Raw genomic sequence first — 17,586 nt, 5'->3', positions numbered from 1 at the left:
CCCCTAGCCCACTCACAGGCAATGCAGGAGGAGAAAGAGAAAAGGCCTTGATGCTGTGTAAGCACGGCTCAGCATTAACCAAAACATCCCTGTTATCGATGCTATTTTCATCACAAATCCAAAACATAGCCCTGTTCCCACTGTTAGGAAGAAAATGATCCAAGCCAAAGCCAGAAAAATACTTCAAGATACACACTGTCACCCACAGCAAGTAAAAACACCACATCCTGCATTTACTGGAGAAGCTGCAGCCTACAGAACTTCAGTGCAGCCACGCTTTAACAGCTTAACTTCTCCTAGAGGCAGGATTACACTTGTTCTTAGTGATGCAGCTTCCTGGTTTTTTTCCCCACATTACCCTTTTTCCAAAGTTCTAAATGAAGATTCCTATAGGCTTCAACATGCACAGCACTTCAGACAGCTCTTCTCTCAAGCTCTATTTTTCCCCTTCTTAGTAGAAAAATCCAGTCAAGATTGGGAAAGAATCTGTGGGAGAGTTACAGGAAGAACATAGATGACAATCTGGAGTTGTAACTGTCATCTAACCCTTTACCCAACACCAGTATGGGACAAGCAGAAGCCAGTTTGCATGCAGAGTCTCAAGCACCCTATAACAGAAAAAAACAAGACCCCAAAACACATAGTGCAAATAGCCAAGGCAGTTTGTGTCACTCATTTTATTCACATGTACAAGTTGACACTGCACTATTAAATATAGACAGTACAGAAGCATTAAAAACAAATACTGTTTAAAAACTTTAAAAAACACATATTGCTTCAAGCTTAGATGGTATTTCCCTATTGGTTTTAAAGTGAATTCAGTGCTAACAATAGCTGAGGCAGCTTCCCATTCACTTGTACCCTTATTTTTATCAGGGCTACTATCAAGGTGTCGAGTCAGGCTCCATATATGGCTTTGCTGCTGAGTGTACTAACTGAGCTGGAATATAAACAGGAACACCCAGGTTACCAGACATAAGGCCCTCAGATTGCTAGCTTTTGGTCCCTGTCACAGTAAAAACCTAAAGTCAGAGGCCTTTATAGCCCAGTGGCACTGTGTTATACCATAAAAATAAAATAAGAACAGATACACACTTTCCCTACATGTTAAATATGTGATTCAAATGTGCATTTGCTACCTGGATAAAATTCTTATCAAAATTCAAGTCCATCCCTCAGTTTCCTTAAGTTTGGCTCCAAGTTTAGCCATCACCTTGACTATCTCAGCTTCCGGTAAGAGAGTCTGTAATGCACAGTTGCAGAGATGTGACAGCAGTGACCGAACAGGCATGCTACTGTATTTTACAGGGACATTCTTACACTGTTTTCATTGTAACATTTTACATTGTAAACTCTAGTCTTCACAACACTATAGTTAAACTGCAGCATTACACATTGTAGAAGTCTTGTTTCACTTAGCTAAGTACTTTCATCAACAAAAAGGAATAAACAGTTAATGAAGACTTCAGACAGCTGAGTATTTAACTGTGCTCTTACAAAGTTTTACTTCTAAAACAGGAGTGCAAAGTGTTCATCACTTGGCTGAATTCAAGAATCCATACAAGACAAGGTTCAGAACTTCCTTAACCAAACAGGGTGACTTTCACTAGGTTTTCCATTTTTCAGTGAGTCCAATTTGATGTAAAACAGCCCCCTCCTGTAAGAATCTATGGAATATGATTAAAGCTGTTACACTTGGAAAATGCTGCTTTTCAAGTCAATTGGATTTTAATTTAACATCAAAATGCTAAAATTACATTTTTCCAGCGTTCAGCCTAGCACATGCCAAATATTTTGCATCTACAACTTGCAGCAATCAGAACTATGCTGTTTCACGGAGTGTAAGCAAACACACCAGCATTTTTTTAGTCAAGTCTTATCCCAGTGCAGGAAAAGGCTACCTGATTTGCAGAATTACTTACCTCTCACTTCAGGCATTGTATTAATTAAACCAAGACAGTACCAACATAGCACCAGGATTATCTTTAACTACAGACCATTTGGAAAAGCCTAACAGTGACTCCTGTGACCCAATTACTGTCACTGTCTTCTGGCATATTGTTTTAGTGGAGAACAGCTCTTGACCAGACAGGGATAAAAATTAGATCATTTCCTCAGTATACAGCAGCCTTGATGCTGTTGAAGATCCTCATGCTCTGTAGAACACCTAAACGAACCTGTTTGAGATGTTTGGTATCCAGTATCTAAAGAAGAAGACATTTAAGCCTCCTATCATTATTGGAAATACCAACATCTAATGAGATCCCTCTTACTCAAAAATGGGTACTTAAGGCAGGCACCTACATTCTCAGTGAGAAGAGAGAACTGTAGAAGCTGCCTTTGAAAGCATGGCAAGATGAGTCCTGCCCTACAAGGGAACTGTCTAATGTGGCAAAATGCGCTCAGGGCACAGTCCACCTGCTGTAGTTACATAAAGCCTCCAAAGCCTGTGGGCAACAGGAACAGGCAGAGCTTTTACCAAATAAGACTGTTAAACACTACCAAGTTAGTCCTTTGATACTGTTGTTCAAAGGTAGGGTGGATTTCTCAATTGAAACAGCATCAGAAGCAACTTTAGCATATTTACAGTAGCTATGTAATGAGGAAAACACTGCAAAAAATAAAAGGAATCTCATATGGAATAAAGGCATCCTCTGCAATGGCTTGCCTCAGTTTGGGGCACTGTTCTAAAGTCTTAGGAAGTTATGGCCTAAATTATATTCCAACTTAGAAGTTGGAATGCAGTAATTTTGCTGTGTAGAAAACATACTTAATCATAATTTGCATTCTCGGATTTCAAAGCTGTAAGATCTCTAGTAGGTAGCCTGGACAAGAGTTATCTGTATTGTTACTGCTTTATGCTTAAAAGAATCAGATTATAATCTCACAGATTCTAAGACTAAAATTGAGAGTTATAAACCTTTACCAATGTAGTTAACACTAGGAGGCAGCAGTGCTTGGTCCCTTGTCATGATTACTCTCCATTAATAAACTTAATCAAGCTTTCCACTAAGCATGTAACTCTATTGCAGTAGCAATTCTTAGAGTCCTGCTTACTCCTGAGATTATGGAACAAAGACAAGACTAGTGCAGGTTTCTGCTGCAGAAGTGCAAGTGTGCTTCCTATGGAAAGGTGTCCAGTCTGCAATACACAAGCTTCAAAACTATTAAACTGAGATAACCAACATATATAACACAACACATCTGAACAAAACTTTGAAGCTTACGGCTACAGCAATAATCTGCCTAAAGCTTAGCTACCAAACTGAAAAAAAACTCCAGAATTTACAGCAGATTAAGGGGAAAAAAACCCAGAGGACCTCACAAACAATGACTTTTAGAATGTAGAAGTAGGACCTACACAGTGAGAGTACTCTTAACTCCATTCAGTGTTCTTGTTTACTAAAAGGTACACCTCTCTCCCTTCCCCTAGCCCTCATTTCCCTACAGTGAAGGGCTGTGCACCAATTTTGAGAGACAGAAAGCTTCTCGGGACTTTATCTACAAATTCGACCAACACGATTGTCACGTTTAAAACCTTTTAACAGTATAGTTGTACAATACCACCAAATGGAATGCATATTGCACTCTGGCTCCCACTGACAATAATAGATATTCTTTCATGTTAAAAATAGACTTCAGGAGCCAGCCCTCTCCTTCAATAACCTGGCATTTACATGATTAAGCACAAGCATAATAGAGTGGTACAACTTGATACTGGTAGAATAAGCAACTGCTTACTGAGCAGCAGCTATCAGGTAATGATTGTCTGCATCAGTTATTTGGTACAACAGGCACAGCAACAGCAAAACAATCCCGTAGCTGTTTCTTGCCCTGAAAGTTAGTAGTTTATTCTAATGACCTTAGAAACAGCCATAAAAGTTAGCATCAGCAGATTCACTAATCAAACAAGGTTTTTGTGAAAGTTTCTGTATACAGACAGTACTTGATATTTGCCTGCCTAAAGCATCTACATTTTTTTAATGCTGTTTACCAGACCCACTGGCTTTCCTGTTGCCCGTCTTAAGATACTTAATTTTGGTAGAAGTATTAAATAGTACTATAAATGCAAAGGCACCTCCATCACACCTTTAAAGTCTTTCCCCAACACCACCTCCCCATGACTTGGACTTTTAAAGTAAGGGACAACGGATTATTTGTAACCAAGGTCAAAAAAAGTGTTTGCTTTGACTTCCTGTATGCCAAAGTTCCCCTCTCCCACCCCAAAAACAAGTCAACTGAAGCATTAGAAAAATTCCCAAAAGGGGAATTGGTTAAAAGGTTGGGTAGCTATATCTAAAAGCCTCTTCAAGTGGTATGGCTCCAACAATACACCCCACTGTGAGGTAGGTAGCCAGGATAAAAATATCATAACAAATATTTTAACAGCTGGAAACTCCCTGTAAAAACCTTGCATAAGTAGTTTGGTTCCTTGCACCAGTGTCCTGATATACAGTAACTTCTTCTGAAGATGCTGAAGGGAATGCAAATTCACCGAGCTCTTGCCGAGTAGCATCTCATGTACTCTGTCATCCAAGGGTTGTCTGGTGGGGAGGGCTTTATCCGCCAAGCTTTCTCTGCTTCTACTGATCGCACCCGCCTCTGAGAAAGCTTCCTTTTCTCCACTTGCCTCCTGTTCTTTGCCCGCAGAGCAGATTCATGAATCTAAAAGACCAGAGTTAGCATTACAGCAGGAAAACAGCCTAGGAACCACCCCAGGAAGGTGAGGATCACTTTGCATTTGTCCCAGTCCCCCATCCTGAAGAAAGAGGGTTTTGCTAGCAAGATCATATTCTCTTCTGTAATTTGCACCACTAACTGAAGCACAGAAATTTTATTAGCAATGCCTCAGCTTCTATTCTGCATTATTCTTTCCCACTTCACACCATTAAACAATTCAAAAAGTCATTAATGTTTCTCTATCCTACTCTGACATGTTCTAAAAGCCTCAATTCTCTTTCTACCACTTTAAATTTATACATCCCTCAAAACCTCAGTAGTAAGACCAGTCCCTACAGACCAAAGAAGTGAATTTTGACAATATGCTGTAGGCCCACCTACATACATTTTTATATTAAGAAGTGGCTGTGTTTTCCTCAAATTTAATCTTAAGACCCAGTTTGTTTGTTTGCTTGCTTCTCTCTCCAGATTTAAAACTGTTATCTCCCATCTCAACTAGAGGAAAGTGACAATCTTTTAAACATTGAAGTGGTGAGCTAGCCAGGTCAGTAGTCAGTTCCCACTTCAAGAAACATCCTTAGTGACAAGGCACTACATAACTGGAAGTGTTTCAGAAGCATCCCGCCCCTTCACTCCAAACTCAAGACCCAATCTTTGGACTTCTGTAACTGTTTCCAGCATAAGAAATGTTAGAAGCCTTAGAAAGTCTCTGCTCAAGTCAGGCATCAGCCTCTGTTAGACTTCAACATAAAGCACCAGTCAGGTGTTTCCACCACTGACCAAAGCTTATCAATCCAGTAAATTGCCAGGAAGTGCAGCTATATCCAAGAGCTGCGAGGCTCAAGTTCCTTTTCTTCTCTTCCAGGAAGGAAAAGACTGTGCTTCAACCCACTTCCAAAACAACCCTTCAGAAATCAGCTCTATCTTGTAGATCAAGACCACCACCCACCTTACTCTTCAGATGTCCTGGATCATAGATTCAGGCTCTACCTCAGTAGTATGATAAAGACAAGACATCATCAGGGATACATTAATGATTATGTTTTACCAGCCTAGGAGAGCTATAGAAAAGAAAGAAATTGATCTATTTAACACTCCAACCTCATGTTTCTTGTGAAGTCAGGAAACAGACCCCACTACAGCAGAATTCTGATGCTGTCCATGACCATATGAATTTTACTTGTGCTATTTTGCTGATATTTCCATCAACCCTGCAATCCTTCAGCTGTTCAATAGACCATTCTGCTGTCAGAAAAAAAGGTCCGTGCTGGAAACCTGCTGAAACAGGCTGCTAGACAGACACTGCAGCAGCAAAACATTCATACTTTGTCAGGGAGGCTCCCCTTCCTAGGACATGCCCCAGCAAAAGTCTCTCTTTCATAGCACAAGTGCTACCCAGCGTTTATATACCTGCCTGCTGTGGGATGCCTGGCACTAACTGCCTGCTGCTTTTCTCTTGTTTTCATGAAGTTCAGAATGCAGAAATGCATGTCTTACAGCCACTTTGCTGGTAGCACTGTAACAGCCAGAAACAAGATAGCCAAGCTTTAATCAGAAATTGCAAGTATTAGTCAAACACGGGAAGTTGCAAAACCAATTAACAGTTGAGTGCTATTTGATTTGGATGTGTCACACCTTCAGGTTTATTGCTAGAATGTTTGGGGTTTTTTTTAGAATTTACTCTTAGAACCTCCATGCACTCAAAGGCATCCCTAATAAGTTACACCTAGGTATTCAACGTGTCTTACCCAGGCGATAAGTAGTTGTTGCCCTTTAAAAGCAGAAGCTTTTACTTACTTCATTTGCTGAAGCAGAAGCACAGACATTGTGAGTTTTCTGGCTTCCAGTATCTGTCTGTCTTTCTCCCCACCCATACAGAGCAAATGGATGTTTATTCTCCTTTGGTGCATCTGTCTTTGGAGGACTTTTGGCTGATCTTCGATCATTACGACTGGGCAAGGCACTTTGGCTCGGACGTCGTCCTGTACGGCTGGTTTTGTCTGTTTCCTTGACAGAAGTGTGTTCTAGAGTTTTTTCTTGCTCTTCCTTCTGCTGCTTTTCTTGATCTTCTCTTTCTTTCTCTAAAGGAAAATAAAGCTTTAAGCTCCAAGTGACAACATATTAAAGCCTGATTTGCACAGCCTCTCTCAATACACCATTGAAGCTGTCCTTTTTTTAGGAATAGGAGCCATTACTTCCCTAGCAACAGGGTATATACTTTGCTTCAATGCCTTTATTCTCTCTTTAGGGACTACAAATATTTCCAAACCCATCACTCTGTACATCAGCTTTCACATAAACTTTCCTTCCACAAGTGAGGCTACAGATAACCCATAGCTCCAGGCAGTATTTTAAAAAGACTGTTTCCAGTGATCTTCTGTCTTCACTATTTCATCCTTCCATCTTTCAGACAGAAAACATACAGGCTGCTGAATGCCACACAGATGCTGCCAGCCAGTCAGAGCTCAAGTCTGATAAGAGTATGTGCAGTATTAGATCTCTCATATTCCAAGCTTCTACAGGAAAAAAAAGGATTCCTTTTCAAGCTCCTTGATTATACATCTTGATTATGGTTTTCTGTTTACAAGAGGACTATGAAGCAAAGACTTCGAAAGTGATAGACTTAACCCTTGCTATCTGTTCTGTGAAGTATGTTCTACATTTAAGTACCACACTCTACAGGCACTACTCTGTGGCTCATTTTCCGCCACACAGGCTTTTTAAACCTTCCACAAGAACGGTCCAGCATTTGTCGTCCAGACAGGTAGATTAAGATTTGAGGGAGAATTTGAAGTCTCCATCATTGTTAATTTGCAGATGGAGATCAACATGGAAGACTGAATCAGCATTACATATTTAAAAACAGAAGAAAACAATCTTTTTGCATTATAGAGCTGTGGAGCAACTAGTTTTCCTTTGTTTGTGATACCTCACAGCTGGCAGTTCTTGACACTTCCTGCGTACTGCTACTTACACACACAAATATTTGGGTCTTAGACTTCTGATGAAGAAAGCCAGTGTCTGGTACAACACTGCCATACTTCATAAATCCAAGGAAAAGGCTGATAGGAGAGTAATGCCTTATAATAAGGTTATAAGTGATTTTGCACAAGCTTGTTTTATAATATCATTAAACATAGTCAAGTGAATGCCCATGGATAACAATTACTGACTGTAAAAGCATGGCCAAAGATTTTTTTTCCCCTTTTGAGATCTGTAAGATGTTACAAACTTGTGACAAGAGGTCTTGAACTATCTGCTAATACTAAACCAATATCTTTATCAATGACATGGACAATTTGCACGTAACACCTAGTTGGGTGAGAGTGTTGGATCTGCTTGAGGGCAGGAAGCCTCTTCGGAGAAGGCTCTCCAGGCCAGGCTGTATCAATGGGCCAAGGCCAATTGTGTGAGGTTTAGCAAAGCCAAATGCCAGGTTCTGCACTTGGGCCACAACCCCAAGCAATGCTACAGGCTTGGGGCAGAGTGGCTGAAGGGCTGCCTGGAGCAAAGGACCTGGGGCTGTCTGAATGAGCCAGCAGTATGTCCAGGTGGCCAAGAAGGCCAGTGGCATCCTGGCTTATATCAGAAACAGTGTAACCAGCAAGACCAGGCAGTGATGGTCCCCCTGTACTTTGCACTGGTGAGGCCACAAGTGCTGTTTTCAGTTTTGGGCCCCTCACTACAAGAAGGATATTGAGATGCTGGAGCATGCCCAGAGATAGGCAATGAAGCTGGTGTTGGATCTAGAGCACAGGTCTAATGAGGAGAAGCAGAGGGAGCTAGGGATGTTTAGACTGGAGAAAAAAAAAGGAGGCTCAATGGAGACTTTATTGTTCCCTACAACTACTTGAAAGGTGGTTGTGGTGAGGTAGGTGTTGGTTTCTTCTGCCAAGCTACAAGCAACAGGACAAGAAGAAATGGGCTCAAGTTGCACCAGGGGAGGTTTAGATTGGAGATTAGGAGAAATTTTTTCACCAAAAGAATTGTCATGCACTGGCACAGGTTGTCAAAGGAAGTGGTAGTCACCATCACTGGAGATATTTAAAAGCCATGTAGATGTGGTGCTGAGAGACATGGTTTAGCAGTAGACATGACAGTGCTCGGTTAATATTTGGACTTGATGATATTCAAGGTTTTTTCCAGCCTAAACAATTCTAATGACTCTATAATGATTCTGTGATTCTAATCAGATAAGCTGTGTACAGTACATTAGTGAAAGATGATTTTGGAAAAGTACATACACAGAACCTTGTTTTAATTCTCCATCCTGCAAATCTTCAACTGTAGTGTAGCCAGGTTGGAGGCGTATGCTGGATGTTGAACATGCATTATGGACACAAGCAGACTTTGTGATCAGAAGTCTCTGACTTTCAGGCCAGCCATGCCTTTTACATAGATGGCAAATAAACCCTTTATGAACCTAAGAGCAGAGAAGTCTACTAGTAAGTGATTCCCTTTGAGTGTCCACCTTTGAGCATAAGAAGCTGCCTTCCGATAGACACAGCGATACCTTCAAACTCTGCTGACAAGAACATGCATGTTGGGAAGTTTTGCAGCTCTTAGCCTAGGGTCTGATCCTCAGCTGGGTGGGAAGAAATCCAGTCCTACTCAATGTGAGTGATAGCAGAAATCTTCACTTTATTGAAAGCAGGCTCTAACTTATATACACTGCAGGCTTCAAGCTAGCTCAGCAACAGCAACTGATAGGTTACATTTTCACGTTTATCCTACTTGCGGTTTCTGCGATAAGCAAGCTCCCTCATTTTTTCACATCTTGTTTTTCCTCTAAGTTGTCTACCACCTTTAGCCACGAACAGTCTGACCTTGAGGGAATGGAAAGCAGCCAGCAACTACTTTAACCATGTCTCTGACCGTGGTCTTGATTGTGCACCAAATCCATATAACTAGAGCCCAGGCTGCCTTGCCCCAACGGGCCTAGCATTATACCCCGGGATCCATGTCCATGCTCCCTCATTTTTTCTCCACACATGCTGACCTTGCAAGTTTTCCACCACACCATCTATTTCTGGTTGTGGTAGAACCAGCTGCAAGCTGCCTCTGTTCCAAGTCTCAACATTTTCAGCCACCACTGGCATACACTGGTTATGTATGGAGTGAATTCTTCTGCTGGCATAGTTGTTCATCTAGTTCAAGGCATGCTTACGTATTGAGAGGTTGACCACAAACAACTAGAACAAATTTCACCTAAGCATTCTCCTTAAAAGCAGAAAGGCTTGCCAGCCCTGTGACAAAACAGCAATCGTTCTTGCTAATTGCTATGATTTAGCTAGTCAAGCAACCACATGCCCAGTCTGGCACTGCTTCCATTTCACTTCTACAGCAATGATGGAATGAAAGTCACTTGCCTGGCACACTGTTAAAGTATGCATTTACTCCTGCATTCACATTGCACTTGTAGGGTAAAGTCATGATGACTTGCCACATGGCCCAGCATCTCCATAAGGTAAGCCTGGTGCTCTGTTGCTAGCTGTGAGTTTCACCAGCACATTTTCTACTTGCTGCCAAGCAGCAGAGTCCCAGATGCTGGGCCCCGACCAGAGTAGTCTGCACACACACATCCTCTCAGCTGTCCACGCGCAGCACTTGGCTAGAGGTGATACTGCACTACAGCTGAGTATTTGGTTAAGAATAGCCAGCAGTGTTAAAGTATTTGGAGCTGTATTTGTTAAGAATTCAGTTGAGAGTCCCCACAAAACAACCAAGAAGAGCAGGAAAGACCAAAGGAGTGACAGAGTGAGAATAAGAAATGGCCAGATGAATTTCACACATCTAAATATTAGGTGCACAGTTCCAGTCATGATAGCCAAGGCTGGATAAAAAGTAAGCAGGAGTGACCTCTCTATGGTAAAAGACCTGCTTTGCATAGTGTCCCAGGCTCTGGGACACACTGCTCCACCTCTAACAAGGCAGCTCATTCATCACAGCTGCACCAGGCAGCACAGCTATCCTTTTACAACGTATTATCCACACATGTCTCTAGACAGCCCATTCCTAAAAAGGGACTAGCTGCATCCATTATCAGAAGGAAGCACTGTTTTGAGACAATAAAACACCGAAAGGGGACATTTTGCTGAGAACTCTGAAACAGGAGTGCTTCTTGTGGGAAGTGTTCATCCTCTGTTCAAGGGAAAATGGCATCTTCCTTCTCTACAAATGAGAAAGGAGCAACACTTGAGTTCACGAGCAGCAGAGGTGGCATTTAGAGACTTAAAAGACACAGGGAAGTGGGGACTCTGTAATTGCATGGATACTCTAGCTTTAAGATACTATTTAAAGGTAACAGCTATGCCTGGGGATGCTGCTCACTGGCATATAGTTCCAGCTGGTGCAGAAATGATTGAGCCAGCTTGTCCCAAAATAGCAGTATAACCATATGGGTAAATGGCAGGAAGAGTCTTGTGCAGAGTCTTACAGTAAACACTGTATACCAGCAAGTACTGTGGCACTTGATAAGCACCTGATATTAGAGCAGGTATTTCCATGACTTCATTCCTAGAGTACACTTATAGAGAACTCAATTGGTGAAAGCACAAGGCAGATGTTATTTAAGCCCTTTATTTAAAACTACATTCTATCCAAGCCATTTTCAGAGGAAGATAGAAAAGCAGCAGCTGATAGCAGGGAAAGCATTAGATCCAGGTGCTCAGGGAGCCCAACCACCAGCAACACCTACTCATCTCCTCCTTCCCATGCAGTGCCAGCTCCCACAGCAGGCACAGGGAACTCAGCACTGCCTGGCTGCAGCATTACAGGGATTAACCAGGAGAGGGGAAAAGCTGGGAATGTTTCAAACTGCATAATGGATGCTAAGAAGAGCACACTGGGCAGGAGGGGATTAAGTGCTTAGCAGGCAGAACAAGGCTGCCAGGCCCACCCAATATGGCTGTTGAAAGCTCCTGCCCAGAGATCACATAACCCTGCTGCATTGCCAGCTTGCTTTATCAGCTTCCCTCCAGGGCTGTAGAGCTGGAAAAGCTTTTCAGTCCTGAAGAGTAGAGCTTCTCTCCCTCTGAGTACTGGATGCTGTGTGGGACAGACAGGACTCCTATTTCTAGTAAGTCAGCAGGGCCTTTGAAGTATCAGCAGCCTTCCAATTAGACCCACAAGGTCCTAGGGATTAACAATAGTATCTCTATGGGGATGTTTTTTCCTTACAGCACTAGCTCAGGGTTAGGAGCACTGTGTGCTTAAACTGCCACAGGCAGGACTCAGACTCCTGCTTTAGTACAAAGAGCTCTCCAAATGGGGCAGGTCTCCAAGGCCTCTTGAAGGGAACATACCCAGCTGGGGGTATGAAGTGACTACAGATGAATAAAAATTAGTTCCTACAGCTGAAACAGATTGCAACATCCTTGCTTCCAGACAGATGTCCTGTGAGGTAGTGTTGGACCCACCAGCAGCTCAAAGTTGATCAGATTCTCGCAAGCCTCAAGAGCTCAGAAAGTAAGAACTGGCTTGGCTTGATAGTAAAGCTTGTTTCTAAAAAAAAAAAAAATGAAGCAAGTTTGAATCACACTGTTGCCTTCCTCCCCCAGCATAAGCTACTCTTTCCCATGTCCTTGAGCCAGCAAATACACCTGCAACATCATGGCAGACAAGATCAGGGAGCAGGTTTGAAATTGGATCTTCTGCTGAGCTGTGCTAATCCAGCTCCGTCACTTTCCAGCTACTGTGTGGCAACTGCTTTGATACCAGCTTGTCACTACTGTCATTTAAGACCTCTGCGCAAAAAAAAACAAAGCCAAAAGAAACCGCTGAAGGCAAAATAGCAACAAAGATTGAAAGATGCCTTCATCCTGCCTGAGTGCGCAGCAGTGTCATTTCACAAGCAACAGGTCTGACAGCAGCACTGCTGCCAAGACCTCCTGTCTTTTTCACTTACCAGCCCACTGGGTTCTGTTGACAGTTTTGAAGATGTGTCAACTAGACCAGCTGATGTAGGTCAAGATTTTGTTGCATTATGTTTAAAGCACATCTGTGCCTGGACATGTTCTACAGAACAGTCCCACAAATAGTTGCTGCCAAGTGAAGAGCCAGAAGGAATTAAGCCAAGGTTGCCACCCAGCATGCCTTAGTATCACTCTGCTATAGCTGAAGTGTGAGATACAGTGACAAAACACATCTGTGTCCTACACGTTGTCTCAGGTGTTCACATTGGCAGTACTTTAGACCAACAGCCCCTAAGTCAAGCTGCATACATCAGCTTTCTCTACACACCCCAGAAGCATTTACAAAATGTTTAACAAACACAGAGGCTCATTTTAATGGGAGAAAGGAAAAACAGTAGCCACACAGCTCACTGTGAATTGGCTTCACCTCAGATACAAGGCAGCATTAGTACTGGCCAAACATACCAGGGCACAGTACAGTAGACACCACTCTGCCAGAAATCTGGCTCCCCACAGAACAGAAGGAAACAGCAGTAGCCAGGTAACAGCCAGGATGCTGCAGCCTGTGGGTGGATGTCAGATTCAGAAGACAAAAGATGTCATCAACATGAGCACACTCAGCTACCCCCACAGCACTTCAGTGTAATTAAGTTCTTCCAGAAAAAAAAGAGCAGTTGAACAATGGAAGATTCACAGAGTGGTAGTTTATACGTTCTCTCCTCCACATGTTTTAATTAGTCAACCACTAAGCACATATAAGGATGTATTTTTCATTTGTCCAATACCAAATGAGTTGACCGCTTACCTATTAGTGTACACTAGTAGGTACAATGAATCTCCACTTAATACAGCTGCCTAAGCAGAGTTACACAGAATCACAGAACAGCAGGGATTGGAAGTGACCTCTAGAGATCACCCAGTCCAATCCCTGGCTAAAGCAGGTTCCCTTCTATCAGGTCACACAGGAACATGTCCAGGTGGGTTTGGAAGCCTCCCTGGGCAGCCTGTGCCAGGGCTCCCTCATCTGAACAGCAAAGAAGCTTTTCCTTGTGTTTGAGTGGAACTTCTTGTGTTCCATCTTATGTTCATTACCCCTTGTCCTGTCACTGGACACTACAAAAAAAAAAAAGGGCCACCTCATCTTCCTAGTGTCCACCTTCTAAATACTTGTCTTAATGAGATCCCTCCTCAGTCTTCTCTTCTCCAAGCTGAACAGCCCCAGGTCTGACAGCCTTTCCCACAATCTGTGTTGGAAGAGACCTCAAAAGATCATCTAGTCCAACACCCCTGTTAGGGCAGGACCACTTTCCTTGTAAGAGAGGTGCTCCAGTCCCCTGGAGTTGTTTTCAGTCCTTTTGCTAAGAACTTACAAAGCTCCTAAATACTGGCAGAATTTGGAAAAACATTTCCCTAAGCCAGCTGGCAAAGAAATGCATGTTAGGTACAGATTTTTCTCCAATTACAAGAGTAAAATAGCAGGGACCTAGTAGAATGTTATGTATTCCTTTACAGCAACCATGGCAAAGTTGCATGAGCTATAGAAGCACAATTGCTCAAAAACAGGCTGCTGTTGCTCCACAGTCCCTCTGCCACTGGGATGAGGACACAACTAGGTACACATTGGCTAGTCATACACACCATCACTGGCCACAGAAAGTGCCTGCACGAGCAGCACATCTAGAGCTATGAAGCTTTTATCCACTGCCAAAACCAACCCAAACAGAATCAGGCTGCCAAGTCACTTCAGCCACATCTCCCAGAGAGAAGTCAGGGAGAACAGCAGGGAGCAGGCCAAGAACTGAGCAGATGGCCAGCAGCCTCTAGCCTTGACAACTGCCAGTCCCATCTAGACTATAGCTGGCTACCTGCTCAACCAGCAGACAAACGAAATTCTTGTCCCTACCACAACTGCACAAGAGGGGCACATGTTCAAACTACCTCAGAGAAGGTTAAAGTGCCAAGTTTAAGTATAGTTTCAATAGCTCCCACCCTCTGCTCCTTAGAGGCCAAGCCTTTAAGGCTGCCAGTCAGGACACTTCTTCCCATGTAACCATTCCCTGCTCTTACGGAATTCCTCACTGTTTTTTTGGACTGAGATGCTGCATGCTCCTTCCACACATACTCCCCAACCTAACTTCCTCCAGGCACTACAAAGCCCTTCTTGAAGGAAGCAAGATGATTAGACCCACTAATTCCCTTTTTGATGCTGGTTAACTAGTGTGCTTCCATCCTTGCCCAGCTTTGGGGAGCTGGAGTGCATTACCCTGGCAGATAGCAGCCATGTGCACCCCCACATGCACAAATCAGTCCATCCAGCCACAAGGACTACAGCTCCCTGCAAAACTCCACAGCACTAGCATGCTCTGAAACACCAGGCCTCTCAGAGGTGACAGCATTGCTTCAGCTTTCGTATAACATGATATTCTTAAGGACAATGAATGCAGTTCAGCCTTGAATATAAGAACACAGATTATTATAGTAAGGTCAGGCCCTAAGGGACATTGAAACATATTAGTCTGCCCACTGCAAACATAAGCATGTCTAACCCCAGAACAACTCCCAAGCAGCACAAAGCTGAAGCTGAACTAAACAATTCTCAAGGATTTTCCCTGCTCCTGTGCCACAGACATACAGACTACTCAAAACACATTGCAAAATACCAACCAATAGCTGCTATAGAAAGTTCTCTCATTACAGGTAAAAGAGATCATCCTGTGGGATTAAAAAATACCAACTTGGGAAGCTCGACAGTGTTGTTACCTATCTACTCACTCTGCATAGCTAATTCTTGAAACATCCAAAGGCAAAATATGCTAAAAGAGAGCAAAACAGCATCAGCTCTGCACCTTCTTAGGCCTCCAGTTACTCAGCTGCAAACCCAAGACCAAACCTAAGACAGCATTAAGAACCAGCTGTTCAGCTAAGAATGGCCACACATGCAGGCAGAGGAATTTGAGACCTGGGGCTGTTTAGCCTGGAGAAGAAAAGACTAAGGGGAGACCACATCAACACTTACAAGTACCTAAAGAGTGAGCTGTCAAGAGGATGGGGCAACACTTTTTACAGCAGCATCCTGTGACAGGACAAGGGGTAATAGACATAAGCTGGAATACAAAGAGTTCAACTTAAACGCTGAGAAAAACTTCTTTGGTGTTGAGGTGAGGGAGTCCTGGCACTGGCTGCCCAGGGAGGGCATGGAGGCTCCTTCTCTGGAGGTTTCCAAATCCACTTGGACAAGTTCCTGCGTGACCTGATGGAGGGGAACCTGTTTTAGCAGAGGGTTGGACTGGATGATCTCTAGAGGTCCCTTCCAACCCCGACCATTCTGTAGTTCTGCTTACGACTCTATGAACGCAATCAGCAACTGCGTCAAGTGCCAGGCACTAGCGCACAGTCCAACGTGCCACCGCGGTCGCTTTCGCCAGAGAACCGGCTTATATAACGGCAAGAGATGCTCCGCTTCCATGGCAACAGTTTACATAAGCGCCGTGACTCAGGAAGAGAGTTACCGCCACTTGGCTCTTTGCAGAGACGCCTCCGGTGCCACAGCTTCGGCTCCTCCGCAGCCCAAGCAAGGGTCCGATTATCGGCACCGTGCTGCCTCCGGTCGGGAAGGGCGGGCGCCTCGCGGAGCCGCGGGCTGCCGAGGGGCCTCCCCGGAGCCCTCGCTGCCCGGCGCTCCCCCGCGCCCCACTCCGACCCCCGCCGGCCTGACCCGGGCTGTGCCACCGGCCCTCCTCAGCCCCGGCCCCGCGACACCACCCCCCCGCTCGGATGCCTCCCACGCTCGGCCCCTGCGGACACCCCCGCCGCAGGGACGGATAAGCCGAGCCCCTCACGGTCACCCCGCAGGGCCCGGCCGCTGCCGGGGAGCAGCACCCCACACCGCGGCACGGCCGCCCGGACGGGGCTCCGCAGAGGGACAGAGCCCGCCGGGGCTCGGGCCGGACCTCACCTCCCCCGCCCGCCGCCATTACCCCCGCTCCCTACCGGGGCTGGCCTGTCCCGCCTCGCTTGGTGCTCGCACCGCCGCCGCCGCCGCCTCCTCCTCCTGCGCGGCCGCCGGCGGTGAGGGGGAGCCGGCGGTGCTGCTGCCGCCGCCGCCGCCGCTGTCCTGCTCCCAGCCGTCCCAGAGCCAGGGCCGGTGCGCCTGCTCCAAGAGGCGGCGGCTGAGGCGGTAATGCAGCAGCTCCAGGTAGCACGCGCCGCACGACTCCCACTGCGGCTCCTTGAAGCGCTTCATGTACTCCGTCTTCACGCGACGCGCCGGCACCACCATGGTGCGGCCGGGAACCGCCGCCACCGGGCAGAGCCGAGGGACCCGCCCCCTCCCGCTGCAACGTTTAAACCCAAACAGCAGCGGCCCGGCCCGCCCCGCGCCGGCCGCGTCACGGGACGCTCGGCGGCCTGAGGCGGGGACGGCAGCGCCACCCAGCGCCGGGAGACGGCAGGGAAGGGAAGGGAAGGGAAGGGAAGGGAAGGGAAGGGAAGGGAAGGGAAGGGAAGGGAAGGGAAGGGAAGGGAAGGGAAGGGAAGGGAAGGGAAGGGAAGGGAAGGGAAGGGAAGGGAAGGGAAGGGAAGGGAAGGGAAGGGAAGGGAAGGTCCAGTTGCACAGGTGCTTTGTAGTTAGAACTAACAGTAAGATGGTACTTAGCAAAATAAACATATATAGACACCTATCCTCACAAAGGATGTCCTGGGATGACAATAATAAGTTGCTCTGCCTGAGGGGGAGAGACGGGTATCAATAGGTAGATGCGCTGGGCCCAGTCACTTTATATGCACGGCTTGGTAACAACTGTACACTGAACATCAGCAGCAGCTTGATGGGGTGGGCCTGGCTACTTTATACGTGTGGCTTGTTAAGGACTGTATTCTTGAAGAAGGATCAGAGATATTATTCCGGGATCAGCACCTAGCGCAGGGCTCACCCGGAGCAGAACTCACGTGCTGCCTCGGCACTGAGCTCCCCCCGCCTTCACCTCTGCTGCCG

At 45.3% G+C, this 17,586-nt stretch overlaps 1 protein-coding gene across 2 annotated transcripts; it reads right to left on the bottom strand.

The window, feature by feature from the left end:
- Positions 1-672: 672 nt before the first annotated feature.
- Positions 673-16,936, bottom strand: CCSAP (centriole, cilia and spindle associated protein). Of its 2 annotated transcripts, none has more exons than XM_061990965.1 (3): positions 16,584-16,936; positions 6,478-6,761; positions 673-4,665 (listed from the first exon to the last, which is right to left on the bottom strand). In XM_061990965.1, the coding sequence occupies exons 1-3, from the start codon at positions 16,870-16,872 to the stop codon at positions 4,492-4,494; spliced, it is 747 nt and encodes a 248-aa protein (XP_061846949.1). In that variant the 5' UTR covers positions 16,873-16,936; the 3' UTR covers positions 673-4,491. The 2 variants fall into 2 exon arrangements, with proteins under 2 accessions (XP_061846949.1, XP_061846950.1); XM_061990966.1 differs by lacking the exon at positions 673-4,665 and adding an exon at positions 6,027-6,196.
- Positions 16,937-17,586: the final 650 nt, after the last annotated feature.

Source organism: Colius striatus, chromosome 2, assembly GCF_028858725.1.
Source record: "Colius striatus isolate bColStr4 chromosome 2, bColStr4.1.hap1, whole genome shotgun sequence".
Taxonomy (NCBI): domain Eukaryota; kingdom Metazoa; phylum Chordata; class Aves; order Coliiformes; family Coliidae; genus Colius; species Colius striatus.
This window is presented reverse-complemented; position numbering and strand designations above follow the sequence as displayed.